Source organism: Vitis vinifera, chromosome 14, assembly GCF_030704535.1.
Source record: "Vitis vinifera cultivar Pinot Noir 40024 chromosome 14, ASM3070453v1".
Lineage (NCBI taxonomy): Eukaryota > Viridiplantae > Streptophyta > Magnoliopsida > Vitales > Vitaceae > Vitis > Vitis vinifera.
This window is the reverse complement of record NC_081818.1, coordinates 30,262,587-30,278,301: the sequence shown is the minus strand read 5'-3', so window position 1 is coordinate 30,278,301 and position 15,715 is coordinate 30,262,587. Positions and strand designations below refer to the sequence as shown.

Here is a 15,715-nt window from a genome sequence, read left to right as displayed (position 1 = left end):
TAATATTTATTGGGTGCATCTCGATTCTTCACCCCCAAAAGTTATCTCAAAATTTTAATTTAAATATCTAAAGAGATAAGAGATCTTGGGATTTGACTTCAGATTAGGGTACTGTAAAGTGTAAAGCAACCTACCATTTGCATTTTCAACATATGCAACCTTTCATTCCCTCGTTTTTGTCATTCATTGATTTAATTAATTTTACAAGACATACGTCACTAGACTCGCTACTCACTAGTAGGTCGTGGGCTTGGCCCAAATGGGACGGCTTCCTAGCCGAATTTTGGGCGGCCCCAAATCTCATGGTCCGGTCCACTCCGGTCGTGAGAATTAAGTGGGCCCAATGGACATGAGATCAAGTGTCCAAACATCGATGACGTAAACTAAAATTAAGCATACAATGAAAATAATAATTTGAAAAAGTAACGAATAATAAATCCAAAAGGACCAAAATCACTTAAAGAGTTTTGTACAGGACGTAATCCCCAGGCAAACAAATCCCTTCATTCCACAAAAAGCCCACCCATCTCCAATTCAAAAGGTTCCCTCTCCCCTCCAAGTCCAAATGGCTCATCACCACCACCACGCCCGCCCCCCTCAGCCTCGCCACTGCTGCCGGAACGACCAGCTTTCCAGCTACTGCAGCGGTGTGTGCTGTTGTTGTACTTGCTGCGGCTTCACGGGGTCAACAGAGGGAGACCCACTTGTTGAAGCCATTGCTGCTCAACTGATTCAATCTTCTCGGCCTCACCTCTACTCTACCTTCCCCAAATCCCACATTTCCCACAACAATTACCACCCGCAAAGACCAAGCTTCCTGCAAGAACAGCAGCAGCAGCAGCAGACCCATACGCTGCTTTCCTCTCTCCTCCGCCGCATCGACGCCCTCGAATCCTCTCTCCTCCATTTCTCCACTCCTTCCTACTCTCTCCGTGACGCCGCCGCGCGTACCATTCAGACCCACTTCCGGGCCTTTCTTGTTCGCAGATCGAGGACTCTCGCCCATCTCAAAGAGCTCGCGCTCATCAAGTCCGCTTTCAACTCTCTCAGATCATCGCTGTCACAGCAGACCCATTTCGATTTTGAAGCTCTCTCTCACAAAGCCATGGATTTGCTTCTCAAGCTCGACTCCATTCAGGTATAACCGTTCCTCCATGCGTCCCCGTTGCTTTTTACTTTTGTTTTTTCAACTTCGGGTTTTGGGTTTGTTTACAGGACAGTGATTCGATGATCAGGGATGGTAAAAGGTCCGTCACCCGAGAATTGGTTCGGTTCCTAGACTTCATTGATGGGGTTTCTGCGAGAAGACATCAACTTCGAAATAAACCAATAAGGAATATGAGAACTGCCCAAAACGCTAGCAAATCTAGGGTTTTGACGGGCAGGGTAGGCTCAAATTGCCGCGATTCTGGTGCGGATCAGCGAGAACTGATGGAGAAACTGAGGGACAGAGTTGAAAAGATTCGCGGGTTTTCTAGGGTTTTGGAGAAGGGTGAGGAAGATGTGGAACTTGAAGGATTTCAGCATCTCAGTGATGATGAAGAAAACCCTAGTATTTCTATTATTGAAAAGGGTAGAGTTTCAAAAGCTAGAAATGGGATTTTGGTGAAAAGGCATGAGCTTGAACCTAGGGTGAAGAAAAGTGTGAGCTTTGCAGAGAATAGGAATTTATCCAGGGTTTTGGGCAGCACCCATGAGCCAGTTTCAGGTGAGGATGGTCCGAGCATGGGTCAAACCGAACTTGTGGAGAATCTCAGCGGAGAAGTTGAAGATATGGGGGGTTTGTCCAGGGAGACCGAGGATGATGATGGTGGAGACATTGAGAGCGGAGGATCTTCGCAGACCAGTGATGATGAAAGGAACCCTATAAGGAACCTGGGAACTGAAGATGGGCACGAAGTTGAGCATTATCAGTACCAAGATAGGAGCTTTGTATTTTCAGCACCGTTGCCTCTGAAGATGGAGTCTAGAGCTGATTTGATGAAGAGAAAGGGTGGAAAGGTAATCACATAAAGAGCCATCACCTGGTTGGGATTCAGCCCTAATTTCTGTGACTGGTGGGTGGAAATCAGGCCTTTCTCTTTGTAATTTCCTTGTTTTGTTGTTTTAGAATTGGTCCAGAGAAAACTACCATTAAGGAAGGTGGCCATGAGAGCTTTGTACTTGGGCATGTTTTCAGGTAGGTTTGTGTGAGTCCAACGACTGGTACATGTCGATGAGGATTTTATTGTAGAATGTTGACTGCCATTGAATTTTTATTCCAGAATGTTATCCAGAGCATTTCTGCCAATATATTGTTTGTGAGTCGTGCACATGAAGGGTCCTTGACCAAAAACTGAGTCATAAACCAATTTAAAACCTGTTTCATTTGAATTGTCCGGATGTTACTAAATTATCTCTGTTCTGGCTGCATTTAAAGGAGAAAAACAAAAAACACCCCCTCCAATCAGGGTGACACCCAACCATTCAATGAAATCTAGTATGGGCATTGAATCCCCATCTAGCCCAACACCCGAACATGCTACTCGTCCGGATGAACTTTTTTTTTTAATCAGTAAATCAAGGTCTCCAATAACCTACTGAAAACTGCAATTTCTATGCTTGATTATCAGAAAGAAACAGCAAATTGATAAGAGCATGCTACAGATTGCTTCCATTCAAAGCGTCTTGAAGCATTTTCTTTTCTTTTGCTTCCCACGTTGTTCACAACAGACCTGGGGGCTAAACTTTCTAAGGATTTTGTTAAATGTAACAATACGAAACAGAACAATAGAAAAAGGTCGATACTTACTTCCACAGATCAATTGTAAGAGCAAGAAAGATTAAAAAAACTCCTTGAAGAAATCCATAAGAAGTTTTCCGCCTGTACCTGCTGCAGCTACATCATGTGTACCATGCTATAAAATACAGTTTACAAAAAACTTTCAAAGTTCACAGACCTGGAAACATAACATAAAAACTGTCACCTCCTATGCTTTGTGTTAGCAATGGTCCAATGGACTTCCAAAAAAGTCCCACCCATATAAGGACTAATGTTTCATCCGCCATAACAAATAAAAGAAAGCATATCACATCCACTTCAATGTACTGATACATTGTTTTGATGGGAACCAGAGTCCTCTATGTTGAAAGCCAACTCTACCACATCCTATCCATCAAATCATTGTGAAGTACAAAATATTGTTACTTGTTTCTTATTTCTTTTTGGAAATAATTTTTTAAAACAATCCATAAGAAAGTTAGTTGTGCCTCATCAGTCTTATCTCCTTGGAAGCTTCAAAACAGTAGGACAAAAGTCACAGGGCTTTCTCAACTACAAAAGATGGATATGTCAAATAATTGCTATCCAGAAAGAGCTCATGAAGAAAATAGTGGTTAGTGAGTGAGAAACCACCTCATTAGTCCACAAAATTATCCCTGATAAAATGGAAAATAATCAGGAAAAGCTCACCAGTAGGCAGTAGAATACAGAATTTACTGGATCATAAAAGGCACAATTGAACACACTCATTCCAACAGTAATACTTACTCAAATAAACAAGATCATATCCTGATACGTCCATCACCTGCTCCTGAAATGGAAAGAAAGATGCCAACACAAAGGAAAACAAAACAAACTAATTGTGCAGCTAAAATTAACTTTTGATGCACATTGACCAAAAATATAGAGGGAAAAAGCCCAGACAGGATGAAATAAATGTAGGACATGGCAGACAATACATGAGCACATAAATCAACCCAAAGAGCTTCCAGATTTTTTAAACAAACCCTCCCCCATCTCTTCTTGTGGTCTACCCAATCAGAAAGTAAATCTCAGGACAAAGAATGCGCTCAGGGTATCACAATCCACACCTGACACTCAAGAGTTAGTGTGCCACAGGGATGAGATATAGTGCATGTTTTCTTTTAGAAAACTTTAAAAACACATATGAGAGGAGGAAAAGAACTTAGCAAACAAATCAGTAAAAGCGAAAAAAATTCTATGTTAATCAAAAACTTGAACTAAATACAGCGCATCATGAACAATCTCAAAAAGTCTCAGGCTCACAAATACTTCTTCTTTTCCTTTCCTTTTCTTTCCCTTTTTTTTACAGAGAATCAAACCTAGGAACCCACCCACTCATCACCCTGAGCAAGAATCAAAACACTTGAGAGAATTAACATAGCAACTTCACTTCAAAACTACGACGAACCTCATTCCTTACAACCTTTTACATATCTTCTATCAAAACGGTAAAACATGAATACAAAGAGGCTAACATTGCCTACAAATAAATCCACCTTAAAACTCAGCAGAGCCTTATCTGAACTATTTGGGCTAGCCCATGTTTGTTCTTCAACAAATATCAAAAGAGAAAAACCCTTATTTTAGAGGAATGTCGTCTCCCATTCCACATGGACTGTCTGTGCACACAAAGTTCTCTTTCTGATGGTCCTACAAAAGAAAAATGGATGCATAAATGATAAAAACAGATACTGAAATTTTAACATAAATTTGTAGATATTTGAACAAAATACTTACCAAGCTAGAGCTCGGGCCTGAATCCTTCAACCACAAGCAAGTATGACTATCATGTCCTGGGCACTTACATTTAGCGCATAACCTAGTTCTGCTTGATGATAGTTCAGATGCATATTTGGATATATTATTATCTGTAGAAGATCCTCTTGTTTTAGTTTTCCGGGGATTGAGGGGAGTGATCAGTACTGACGTACTGTCTACCTGACTCCCAATTGTGTTGCTCTCATCCCGGTAGCTTGCGCTGGCCATGGTTTCAAGTTTTGGGGCACTAATGGCATTATTCTTAGCACCAATAATTTTGATCCTAGCCTCTCTTAAGGCACTCAATGCCACCTTAAAACTATGGTCAGATGCCATCCCTTCCTCTGCACATTTAATGGCTTCTTGGTACAAAATATTGTATTGTGAATTCTTGCCTTTTTGAGAATTACCTTGCATCTCAACACAGGGCATTACATCCAATATAGCCTCATCCTTAGCACTTCTTGTCCATCGTTTTAATATAAAATGCGGTGGAAGCGTAAAAATGTTTGTTGCTTTGAATACTGCAAGCATGTGTCTGCAAAGGATCCCTTCAAACTCAAACATCTTGCAACTACAACTACCTATTTGTTTGGAAACATTAAGAGCAACAAAGTACACTTTATGTTCTTCATCAAATCTTGCCACCTCATATGTGTGGCTTCCTTCATCAGCTCCAGTTAATTTCACAGCAAGGACAAGAGACTCAAAAAGTTCATCCTGGAATATTGTGAACATTTTTCTTGTGTAAACTTCTGCAGCTTGTTTTTCCATTGGAAGTGGTGTCTTTAGAACTGGTTTTGTGTAAAATGTTTCAAACTCTGCCCTCGCTTCTTTTTCATAACGATCATCCAATGCTTTCTCATATTTCTCTGCAAAATCTTGTAAGGTAGTTCTTGCATTGACATAGCCGTCAAAAAGCGAATTTACACTTCCACTTCTCTGGGTAGCATACATTCCTGCAAAGAATATGTCCCTTATGTATGTAGGGACCCACTCCTTGCGATCAAAATATAGTGATTGGAGCCACTCATTTCCTCTAAGATTGTACTTGTCCAGGAGCAATTCCCAAGCAGATTCAAATTCTTCAGGTGTCTCACTCTTATTAATGCATTTATCAAACTCCACTTGAAATGTTTTTGGTAGTGCACTATATGCATGCCCCATTTCCTTCGGCATTTTGCTCATGATGTGCCACTTGCAATATTGGTGATTTGATTCTGAGAAAACCCGTTGTACTGCTCTACTTATTGCTGAATCATAGTCAGTTATAATTAAGCCTGGTTGCCGTCCAGACATTGATTCAAGCCAAGTCGTGAAAAGCCAAATGAATGTGGACTCTGTCTCATCTGCAAGCAGTGCACAGCCAAATAAAACTGACTGTTTATGATGATTCAATCCAGTAAAAGGTGCAAATGGCATTTTATACTGATTCACTTGGTAAGTTGTATCAAAGGCTACTACATCAGAGAAACAATTGTAAGCAATTCTAGACCTTGTGTCAACCCAGAAAACACTACTTAGCCGATCTTCTTCATCAACCTGTATTGCATAAAAAAATGCAGGATCACTCACTTGCATAATCTTAAAAAACCCCAAGAGACCTTGAGCATCTATGCCAAAGGTGCTTAGCCGTCCTCTTCCAACATAATTAACATGATCTTGTTGAGGGAACACCATCTTTCCAAAACTGTCACAATCACCAGTCAAGGTGTTCATTGGAGGGCTCATCTCCATCACAGGTGAACTGAGAGAGTTAACCGAACCTTTCTTAGGATCATATTCCTGCTTATGGGAGCGAAGAAATTGCCGCATTGCTGGAGTCACTAATTCATGATTATGGTCCTTCTCTAACTTTGCTACATACCATCTTCCATTATCCCGTCTTCTCACAGTCATCAATGCCTTGCAACCTTCCCTTGTAATCGGCCGAGCACGCCTCCTCCTTGTATCATCACCTAGCTCCATCTTTGCACGCTTCTCTCGGCGAAAACCTTCTTTCGAACAACAAAACTCTCGAGAAATAATTGAGTTATCTTTCTTCGAGCGGTAATATGAATTCACACGAATGCTAAACCCCATTTGCTTAGCATATGCATTGTAAAAATTTCTAGCATCCTCTTCAGAAGTGAACTCCATATCCAGTGTTGGTTCTATAACTCCGCCTGTTAGATATTGAGAAAAGTCAAGACTTGCGGAATCATCCTTCTGGGCGTCATCCAAAACTATGGGAGTTTCAACATCTTCCACAACACAACATTCATCACCTTCATCTTCCAATGTCACATAAGAGTCCATAAGCTCTTTTGCTTCATTGGAGGTTTTCACTTCCATGTTTCTGTGTTAATCCTGCTGCATACCAAATTATAAACTAGGATAGTTTCAAAATGGTTGAAACTCAACTTAACAAACACTTTCAGTGCATTTTACAAATCCTAACTCCATGCTGCACCATCAAGTTTAGTGATACTTGCAAATTTTTTTATGGCCCCATTTCCATGTCCAACTTCAAATGCTGTGCTAAACATCAATTTTCACCTGATTATCATATTCCCAGATGATAAGTACTTACAGAAGAAATCCACTACTCAGTGAATACATTAAACAAAAGAAATTTTCCATTCCTGGGCGATGAGGAGAATTGTGTAAACAACACTGAGCTTGTTAAATCATTTCAACTAACAAGAAGAATCCACTTCATTCTCGTTCTAATTAACATAAGGGGCCACTAGTTAACTCGTAAGACAAAACAAGCAATGGGTGCTGTCCCAAAAAAGAAAAAAAAAACCCTAAAAACCCATAAAGAAAAAAGGAAAACGGGAATAAAAATCTAAACGTTGTTGATAAACAAACAGCACGAGAAATTGTGAATGAGGGGAAAATACAAGACACAACAAACAAATGTTGAAATCGTATAACGAAGAATTTATGGGTGTTTTTTTTTTTTTTTTTTTTTTTTTCTGTTCTTTTGCACTTGGGACACCAGGTGTTGAGAGAAATGGAAGGACAGTTGAATGTTTACCTCGAAACTGTTAGGCCATTGAGAGACGAGGACGGCGCCGAGGACGAAAACTAAGAGATATCGTCCCCTTGCTTTGTCTCTGGTAGATAGAAACTGTGAATGACTAATATCAGCCGTTGGATTGTTTTCGTTAGGCAAAACCAAGGGCTGGGATTTTGGGTTTGTAGGCTGCATTTATGCTATGCAAGAATTGACAGTGTGAATGGATGGCTGGCTTCCTACGTGTACCAGATGGCTTCATTCTCTACACCTCAAATGACACGTGGATGCTATGTCAGCCTTTGAGGCGTGGTCCTTCTAGTACTCAAATTTCTGGTATTAGCATCTTGTTTTATTAATACAAGAGGTATGTTAGACATTTATAAGGCACTTGTCATCCACTGTGAATACGAAGTTTTATGACACTTTCCTTGGATGACCACTATGTTAACCATGCTTAGGAGAGTACGTTTCATTAAAATTTTGTTAGCTAATCATATAATTTTTTAGGATACATTTGGTTCGTTGAGACATCTCATTCAAAACATTGTCAATAAAACTCATTATATTAACATCCTCTTATAAATATGCTCCCCTCATAAGTATGATATTTTCATTAATTTATTATGAAAATCTTTGAGGTTGGTATTTCAATGTTTTATATTAACTTTAACTTTTTGAACATTATAGTTGGCAAAACTTTTGTGAATAAGTCTATTAAATCATCACTTAATTACATTTATTAAACATTAATCTTATTATTTCTTTGAAATTCATGTGTATAAGAGAATTTTATGTGAAATATGTTTGATTTTTTCATTTTTAATGTGACCTCTTTTAATTTATAAAATATATACAATAATACCTTTATGTAATATTGTTATGCAGTCCTTAAATGAAAACAATTTACATAATTTTCAAATATATTAGACCATATATCTTAGTCTTATGCATTTACAATTGGTCTTCATCTATCTTAATTTTATTTATTTACGATTAGTTTTATTGATTACGAGTATCTTTAAATGATTTGATTTAAAAAAGTTACAATCATTATTTACATGATAGATCAGCATTACCATAATTTAAACAATTTCTCATTCTTCAACGATCAATTTTTCTCCTCCTAGTAATGGAAACAAATGTGTTGTAAAAACATCATATGTTATGGGTTCAAAATGGCTTATGGTAGAGAATAATTAAAACTTATATAAATCTAAAGTTTTTGTTAAAGCCTATTTTAATGAGTTGCCACAAGAAGTGTTTTTTTTTCAAAGTTTCGGTCAACTCCATAGAGCCGCATATATATGTTATAGCTTTTAAGTTACGACTAAATTGTAGGGGAGAATGAAGGATTTCACTCGGCTTGCTAAAAGTGAGCCCCAAGCAATATAAATTATGATTTAGAAAAAAAGTGGTTTGTTAAGATAAAAGAGAGATTAACATTTATAAGGTGGTGGGACATTAATTTAGGTTTTATTTGAATATATTTTTCTTATTTTTATTTTTAAAGAATAAGAATTCAATATGCAAAATAGAAACTTTTTATGATACAAAATTATTTATGTTTTTAAAAAATAATTAAAAATTGAGTTTTAATTAACTTTTAAAGATTATTATGTTTGCTACTATTTTCCGTTTTCATAATTTATAAATTAATTTAATTCTTTGTATATCTAAATTGATCAAATCCAATTAGTCTTCAAAACCGAACCAACGAAAGTGTGTACTACTACTCCCGAGTCTCCACCCGTGTAATGGATTATTTAAACAAACAGAGTCTGTATTATTATTGTTGTTATAAACTTGGTTGTGGACTGAAGTTTGTTTGTGACATGAACGAGCTATGAGCGTATATGTCTATAATGGAGAAGACGGATTGAGAAAGGACCCCAAAACCTAGAATTGTTTGAGAGAACATTGGTATTTATGGATGGTCCATCACAGGCTCTATCCAAATCCAAGCACCTTCTTACCGCCACCGCCCGTTACCAGTCGCTCTTACAGCGCTGCACCTCCAGAAAATCAATACCAAACACCAAACAGATACATGCCCACACTATCACTCTGGGCCTACTCTCGTCACCTTACTCCCATCACCTTCTCTCTAGTCTGGCTGCAGCATATGCTATGTTTGGGTGTGCACCACATGCACGTAAATTGTTCGATGAATTGCGTAACCCAAGCCTATTTTCCTGGAACGCTATGATTAGGATGTATACCAACAGTGGGTTGTCATATGATGCGCTTGGACTGTTTGTGCAAATGCTGGCCTCGGGGCGGCGCTGGCCTGATAACTACACTTACCCTTTTGTCATCAAAGCATGCGGTGACTACTTGTTGCCTGAAATGGGTGCTTTGATTCATGCTAGAACGGTTATGAGTGGGTTTGATTCCGATGCTTTTGTTCAGAATTCTTTAATGGCAATGTATATGAATTGCGGGGAGATGGAAGTGGCGAGGAGGGTTTTTGATTTGATGAGGGAGCGGACTTTGGTGTCTTGGAACACTATGATAAATGGGTATTTTAAAAACGGGTGTGTCAAGGAGGCATTAATGGTTTTTGATTGGATGATAGGTAAAGGGATTGAGCCAGATTGCGCAACTGTGGTTTCAGTGTTGCCAGTTTGCAGTTATTTGAAGGAGTTGGAGGTAGGAAGGAGAGTTCATGCATTAGTGGAAGTGAAGAATTTGGGAGAGGATATATCAGTCTGGAATTCATTGTTGGATATGTATGCAAAGTGTGGTAACATGGATGAAGCGCAAATGATTTTTTATGAGATGGATAAGAGAGACGTGGTGAGTTGGACTACTATGATGAATGGGTACATTTTGAATGGGGATGCGAGAAGTGCACTACTGCTTTGTCAAATGATGCAGTTTGAAAGTGTAAAACCCAATTTTGTAACTTTAGCTTCTGTTCTTTCTGCATGTGCCAGTTTGTATTCTCTGAAGCATGGCCGTTGCTTGCATGGGTGGGCAATAAGGCAAAAACTTGAATCTGAAGTTATTGTAGAAACTGCGTTGATCGACATGTATGCAAAATGCAATAATGTTAACCTCAGTTTCAGGGTGTTTTCAAAAACTTCAAAACAGAGAACAGCACCATGGAATGCAATTATCTCTGGATGTATTCACAATGGGCTCTCAAGAAAAGCTATAGAGCTTTTCAAACAAATGCTAATGGAAGCAGTAGACCCCAACGATGCAACCTTGAACAGCCTCCTTCCTGCATATGCTTTTCTCACAGATTTGCAGCAAGCAAGAAATATGCATGGTTACCTAATAAGGTCCGGATTTCTTTCAAGAATCGAAGTTGCTACTATTTTGATTGATATATATTCGAAGTGTGGAAGCTTAGAGTCAGCTCACAACATCTTTAATGGGATCCCTAAAAAGGATAAGGACATCATCACATGGAGTGCAATAATCGCTGGTTATGGAATGCATGGGCATGGTGAGACTGCCATTTCTCTTTTCGATCAGATGGTTCAGTCAGGGGTGAAACCAAATGAGATCACTTTTACCTCCATTTTGCATGCTTGCAGCCATGCAGGATTGGTGGATGAAGGTTTGGGTTTGTTCAAATTCATGTTGGAGGATAACCAAATGAGTCTACGCACTGATCACTACACTTGTGTTATTGATCTTCTAGGTCGTGCAGGTCGGCTGGAGGAAGCTTACGAGTTGATAAGAACAATGGCATTTAGGCCTAACCACGCTGTTTGGGGTGCATTGCTTGGTTCTTGTGTGATACATGAGAATGTTGAGCTGGGAGAGGTGGCTGCAAAGTGGCTTTTTGAGCTTGAGCCAGGGAACACAGGAAATTATGTATTGTTGGCAAATATTTATTCTGCAGTAGGACGGTGGAGAGATGCAGAGCATGTGAGACTTATGATGAATAATATAGGATTAAGAAAAACACCAGCTCACAGTTTGATTGAGGTCAGGAACATATGAAGTGAGTGAAGCTTCTTTGCTTGTAATTGATGGATGCCTCAGCTTGAATAAAATAGCCCATGAAGTGAAAAGTTCTCAGTGAAGCTGAGGTTCATGACTTTGTATCCAAGTTTATGAATATTTAATGCTAGCAAAGGGCAGATACGTATCTACAGAGAACTGTCTTTTGATAGGGCATAAGGGATAGCCTATTGCTGAGTCAATACTTATGAAGGTTTGTTCATGAGAAGAGAAATGTAGTTTTGCATTTTTAGGCCAAGAGCAGATAAGGAGAACCAAATACTTTTATCGTAGAGAGAAAAAGAAGCAAAGAAATCCAATCACTGTAGTTTGTTGCAGAGAAGTGAAAGCCAAACGGGATAGAAGGAAAAAATAAAGAAAAGAACAAACCTAACCACTGGTTTTGGCACAGAGAAGCAGCATGGAGAAAACAAACACTGTTATCCTAGATGAGCTTGCCGCATCACATGATGAATAGACATCGGGTGATGATCCAAGATTTAGTGCAAACTGAGATGGAGAAACCTAACTGTTGTGTCTTGAAGTTGAGAGCTTAATGGAGAGTAACTAAGTAATGCTTACAGTTTTACAGTAGTGAATAAGAAATAGAGATAACAGAAGCTACATTTAAAGATTAGAGGCAGTGGAGAAAGCAGACAATGAAATGTACTAACAGAGACACCTGTATATTGTGTCTTGAGAGTAAGTGTATAAATGGAAAAACCAAAAGCTGCTCTTAAAGTAAAGAGGAACACATAATGCAGGGAGAGAAATTGAGAAACACAAATGAAGAAATCAAATGCTGCATTTAGAGGAGAGGAGGAAGCAAAGGATCTTAAGTGCTGCATTTCGACACATGCAGCACACAAGGTATCATTTTAGGGGAATACAAAATTCTATTCAAATGAGCAAAAATGGGAAATTTATTCTGTGTCTGAGTTTCCAGTATAGTGAGGCTCTAATTTTGTTTTAATAGAATACAGAAAATCCTGATTTGAATCTGAATTCAATTGTGCATTTGTTGCTACTGTCTCCCAGTTCCATTCTATTCCCTAATTGAAATGCAGAACCCAAATTTTTAATTTGCCATGGTGGTTCTGCAAATGATTTCAGTATGATGCTTTTTCAACTGAAATGATTTATTAAAAGCACAGAAAGTACACATAAAATGGTCTATTTTGATGTGATGCACTTCCTTTGCTTGTGGAAATCCTTTTGTCACCAGTGCATGTGGTTGCTTGTTGCTTGATATAGTTTTCCCCCCTTGCTTTGATGATATTGCACATGGTTGTCTAGTATCTCTTTCAAGGTCATTTTATATCTTTGTTCCCCTAAGTTTAAACCTAATCTCAATGCTTTGTTCCATTTAATTAAATAACAATCTATTAATTAAATTTATTGTAGCTAATGGTTGTAGTAAACTTGATCTAAAAAATTTGTCTTATAAGAGATTTCATACAATGCATGATAAGAGATGAATACCACAATGAGGTTAAGGAAATAAAATCTATAATTAGCTTAATTAATACTTATAATTGTATTAAACCCAAAGTAAAAGACTTCATGGACTTCTATCTTTCTGTTTTCATTTTCTATTCATTTTTCTGTTTATTAGTGTCAAAGATATGTTAAATGTTGGATTCACTGGTGGGTTTGCTTTTGATCCCGATAATATTAGATTTAGGAATTTCAGGGAGGAAGTTGCTTTACAAAAATGAAAATAAAATAACAGAAAATATGTCAACCTCTTCATATATCTTCTGCAGTAGAAAAACTTTCAATTTCTACTTTGTCAAGAAAAATTAAAACCTCTCAAGCTTCTTTGAATCTAGTGATTTTATATGAAAGTTGACTAACACCACAAAACAAACAGGAAAAAAGAAAAAGAAAAAAAGAAGAAACCTCATTAGGCACCTGATCCAATTATTTTATTAGTCACCTAACCTTGTCATTATTATTATGACTTAATTTTTATTCCTATATTAAAATATAAAACATGTGCACCATGGTCTTCAGTCTTTAAAAAAATAAAAAAGAAGAAGAAATTAAGCAGAGAATATAAATTTGAAAGGTGAACAAATAGATTAAGACAATTACAGTGAGTGACAAGTGGGAGTAGGATATGTAGGACTGTCCTTGTTTCTATGCACTGATGAACCGCTGATTGTAATGGGTGACCACCTTGCTTTGGAATAAAGCAATCTACAGATCAACTATGCTTTCAAAACATTGTCTCCAACTCACTGCTACAACCCATGTGCCCACTGCTCTTTAGAATTTAAGATGTGCTTTCTAATGGCCCACAGCCACACATACTGCTCTGTGGTTTGAGGTCTAAAAAATGCCCTAAAGCTATAGCCAACTCAATAAGGATTTTCATTTTTATCTCTAGTTGGTCAAACCATAATCACATAAAAAAAGTATATATTAATTGCTACATGTACTTAGTTTAAAATTTGCGTTTAGTTGGCTTAAATCTACCCCCTTCTTTTATGTATGCATTGGGAAGAAGTTCTGGTTAAACTATACTATGAAGGTTTCTGATGAACTTCTGTGTTGTTAGAGAGAAAAACGGTTCATTTCTTTCATCAAATTCCTTGAGTGATTCTCTCATCAAACTTCTGTGTTTATTAGTTTCAGGAAGGCAAGGATTAACAGTATCCAGAAGAAGTTTTGTTTGCTTCAAATCAGAACATTCCAGAGGGTGGTTTAACCTCAAACCCGCCATCTAATTAATAGAGTAGAAGCTCAACCGACCAACTCTTCTATTTCTCATAGAAATTCCCTGCAGATATTTTCTGTTTATCTTGTATTAGTATCCAACTCCTATAATGAGTCCATACACCATCCATATATGTTAAGGGGCTCACACAAGTTGCTACTTTTGGTGTAGCGCGTACATCTTCGCATTACTTCTCTCCTTTCTCTCTTCTTTTCTGTTTTCTTTCCCTCCAACATCTGTGGTATGAAAACCAAGCCCAGGGTAGTACAACTCATAAGCCCTAATTTTTGGGCCTAGTAGTTAGCCATCTGACGCACTTGAGACATGATTTTAGGTTTGAAGGAGTTTTATTTTTACTCTTTTCTTTTTCTTTTTAATAAAAACCCTTTTATTTTTATCTTTTATTTATTTTTTCTTCTTAATGAAAACCCTTTTAACATTGAAGATTGTTTGACTGAAGTTGTCATTCAACAGGAAACTGATATTCGATTGAAAAGATTTTTTCATATATATATATATATATAAAAATACTTAGTTAAAATGCTTTTTACAATAATTTTAAAAAATATTTTTAGAATTTATAATACTTGAATAATAAAAAATTTTCAAATATTAAAAAGATTATCAACATTTTTTAAAATTATAATTATTTTTTTAAATGTTAAAAATATTATAAATATTTTATAAAATTACTATCAAACTGACTCTAAGTACCATAAACTCTTAGATACTCGCTTATCTTGAAACTTTTATAAAAACAAATTAAATTTTGTAGCAATTTCTCTCTTAATTGCACAATCACAATGAGCATTATATCTCTGACCCTCTTAATTATATGGGTTCAACAAAACTTTTTTGATCCAGAAGTGTTAGTATAATAATTTAATACTAAATTTAACATGTAATTTTCTAATAATATATGAAATCCTTTTTATACTATATCGAGTTTATTACTAATAAATAAGACGATTACATGGCTTGATAAGACACACAAGGGACCCTTTTTTTCACTTGAAGAGGAGATATTGCAGCGTTAATAACCAAACAGATTAAAAAGTTATTTTATAAAAACGATATTCAAATACCAGAAAACTTATCTATAAGGAAACGCAGATTGGTTAGAGAATGATTTAATAATTAAAACCTACACCTATGCCAATAATTGCTCTCATAAAAAACAAATGCTGATGACCTGTGGAAAAGTCTTTGGTGAGTAACCATAAAAATCGACTTTGTGAAAAACCCAATAAATATTTTTATGGTTCCAAAATACGATGTGGGTCACGATTAAGCATTATTGAGAATAAGTGAGGCTCCAATTTTGTGTCCCTTTTCTTGTGGGTCATTTACAAAAATGTGCAACATGCTTTAATAGGTATATGGTGGATTTGGGCATAGGATCTGCTTCATGTTTCATGCTTTTAGAGGATCTCAACTTCTGTATAAATGATTTGTAAAAGGACCTCCACTCAATCATATTCTTGGCCAA

At 37.1% G+C, this 15,715-nt stretch overlaps 3 protein-coding genes across 3 annotated transcripts; 2 read left to right on the top strand and 1 right to left on the bottom strand.

Moving 5' to 3' along the window:
- The first annotated feature begins 168 nt into the window (after positions 1-168).
- LOC104881705 (BAG family molecular chaperone regulator 8, chloroplastic) lies at positions 169-2,290 on the top strand. Its single transcript, XM_010662824.3, has 2 exons — positions 169-1,138; positions 1,216-2,290. Exons 1-2 carry the CDS (start codon positions 566-568, stop codon positions 2,011-2,013), a joined length of 1,371 nt encoding a protein of 456 aa, XP_010661126.1. The 5' UTR covers positions 169-565; the 3' UTR covers positions 2,014-2,290.
- A 1,669-nt stretch (positions 2,291-3,959) lies between these two features.
- On the bottom strand, positions 3,960-7,767 carry LOC100255920 (protein FAR1-RELATED SEQUENCE 5). Its single transcript, XM_010662823.3, has 3 exons — positions 7,566-7,767; positions 4,523-7,081; positions 3,960-4,435 (listed from the first exon to the last, which is right to left on the bottom strand). Exons 2-3 carry the CDS (start codon positions 6,875-6,877, stop codon positions 4,364-4,366), a joined length of 2,427 nt encoding a protein of 808 aa, XP_010661125.1. The 5' UTR covers positions 6,878-7,081; positions 7,566-7,767; the 3' UTR covers positions 3,960-4,363.
- Positions 7,768-9,262: 1,495 nt separating this feature from the next.
- LOC100260999 (pentatricopeptide repeat-containing protein At5g39350) lies at positions 9,263-14,403 on the top strand. Its single transcript, XM_002278996.4, has 2 exons — positions 9,263-12,374; positions 14,139-14,403. The coding sequence occupies exon 1, from the start codon at positions 9,474-9,476 to the stop codon at positions 11,502-11,504; it is 2,031 nt and encodes a 676-aa protein (XP_002279032.1). The 5' UTR covers positions 9,263-9,473; the 3' UTR covers positions 11,505-12,374; positions 14,139-14,403.
- The last annotated feature ends 1,312 nt before the right edge of the window (positions 14,404-15,715 follow it).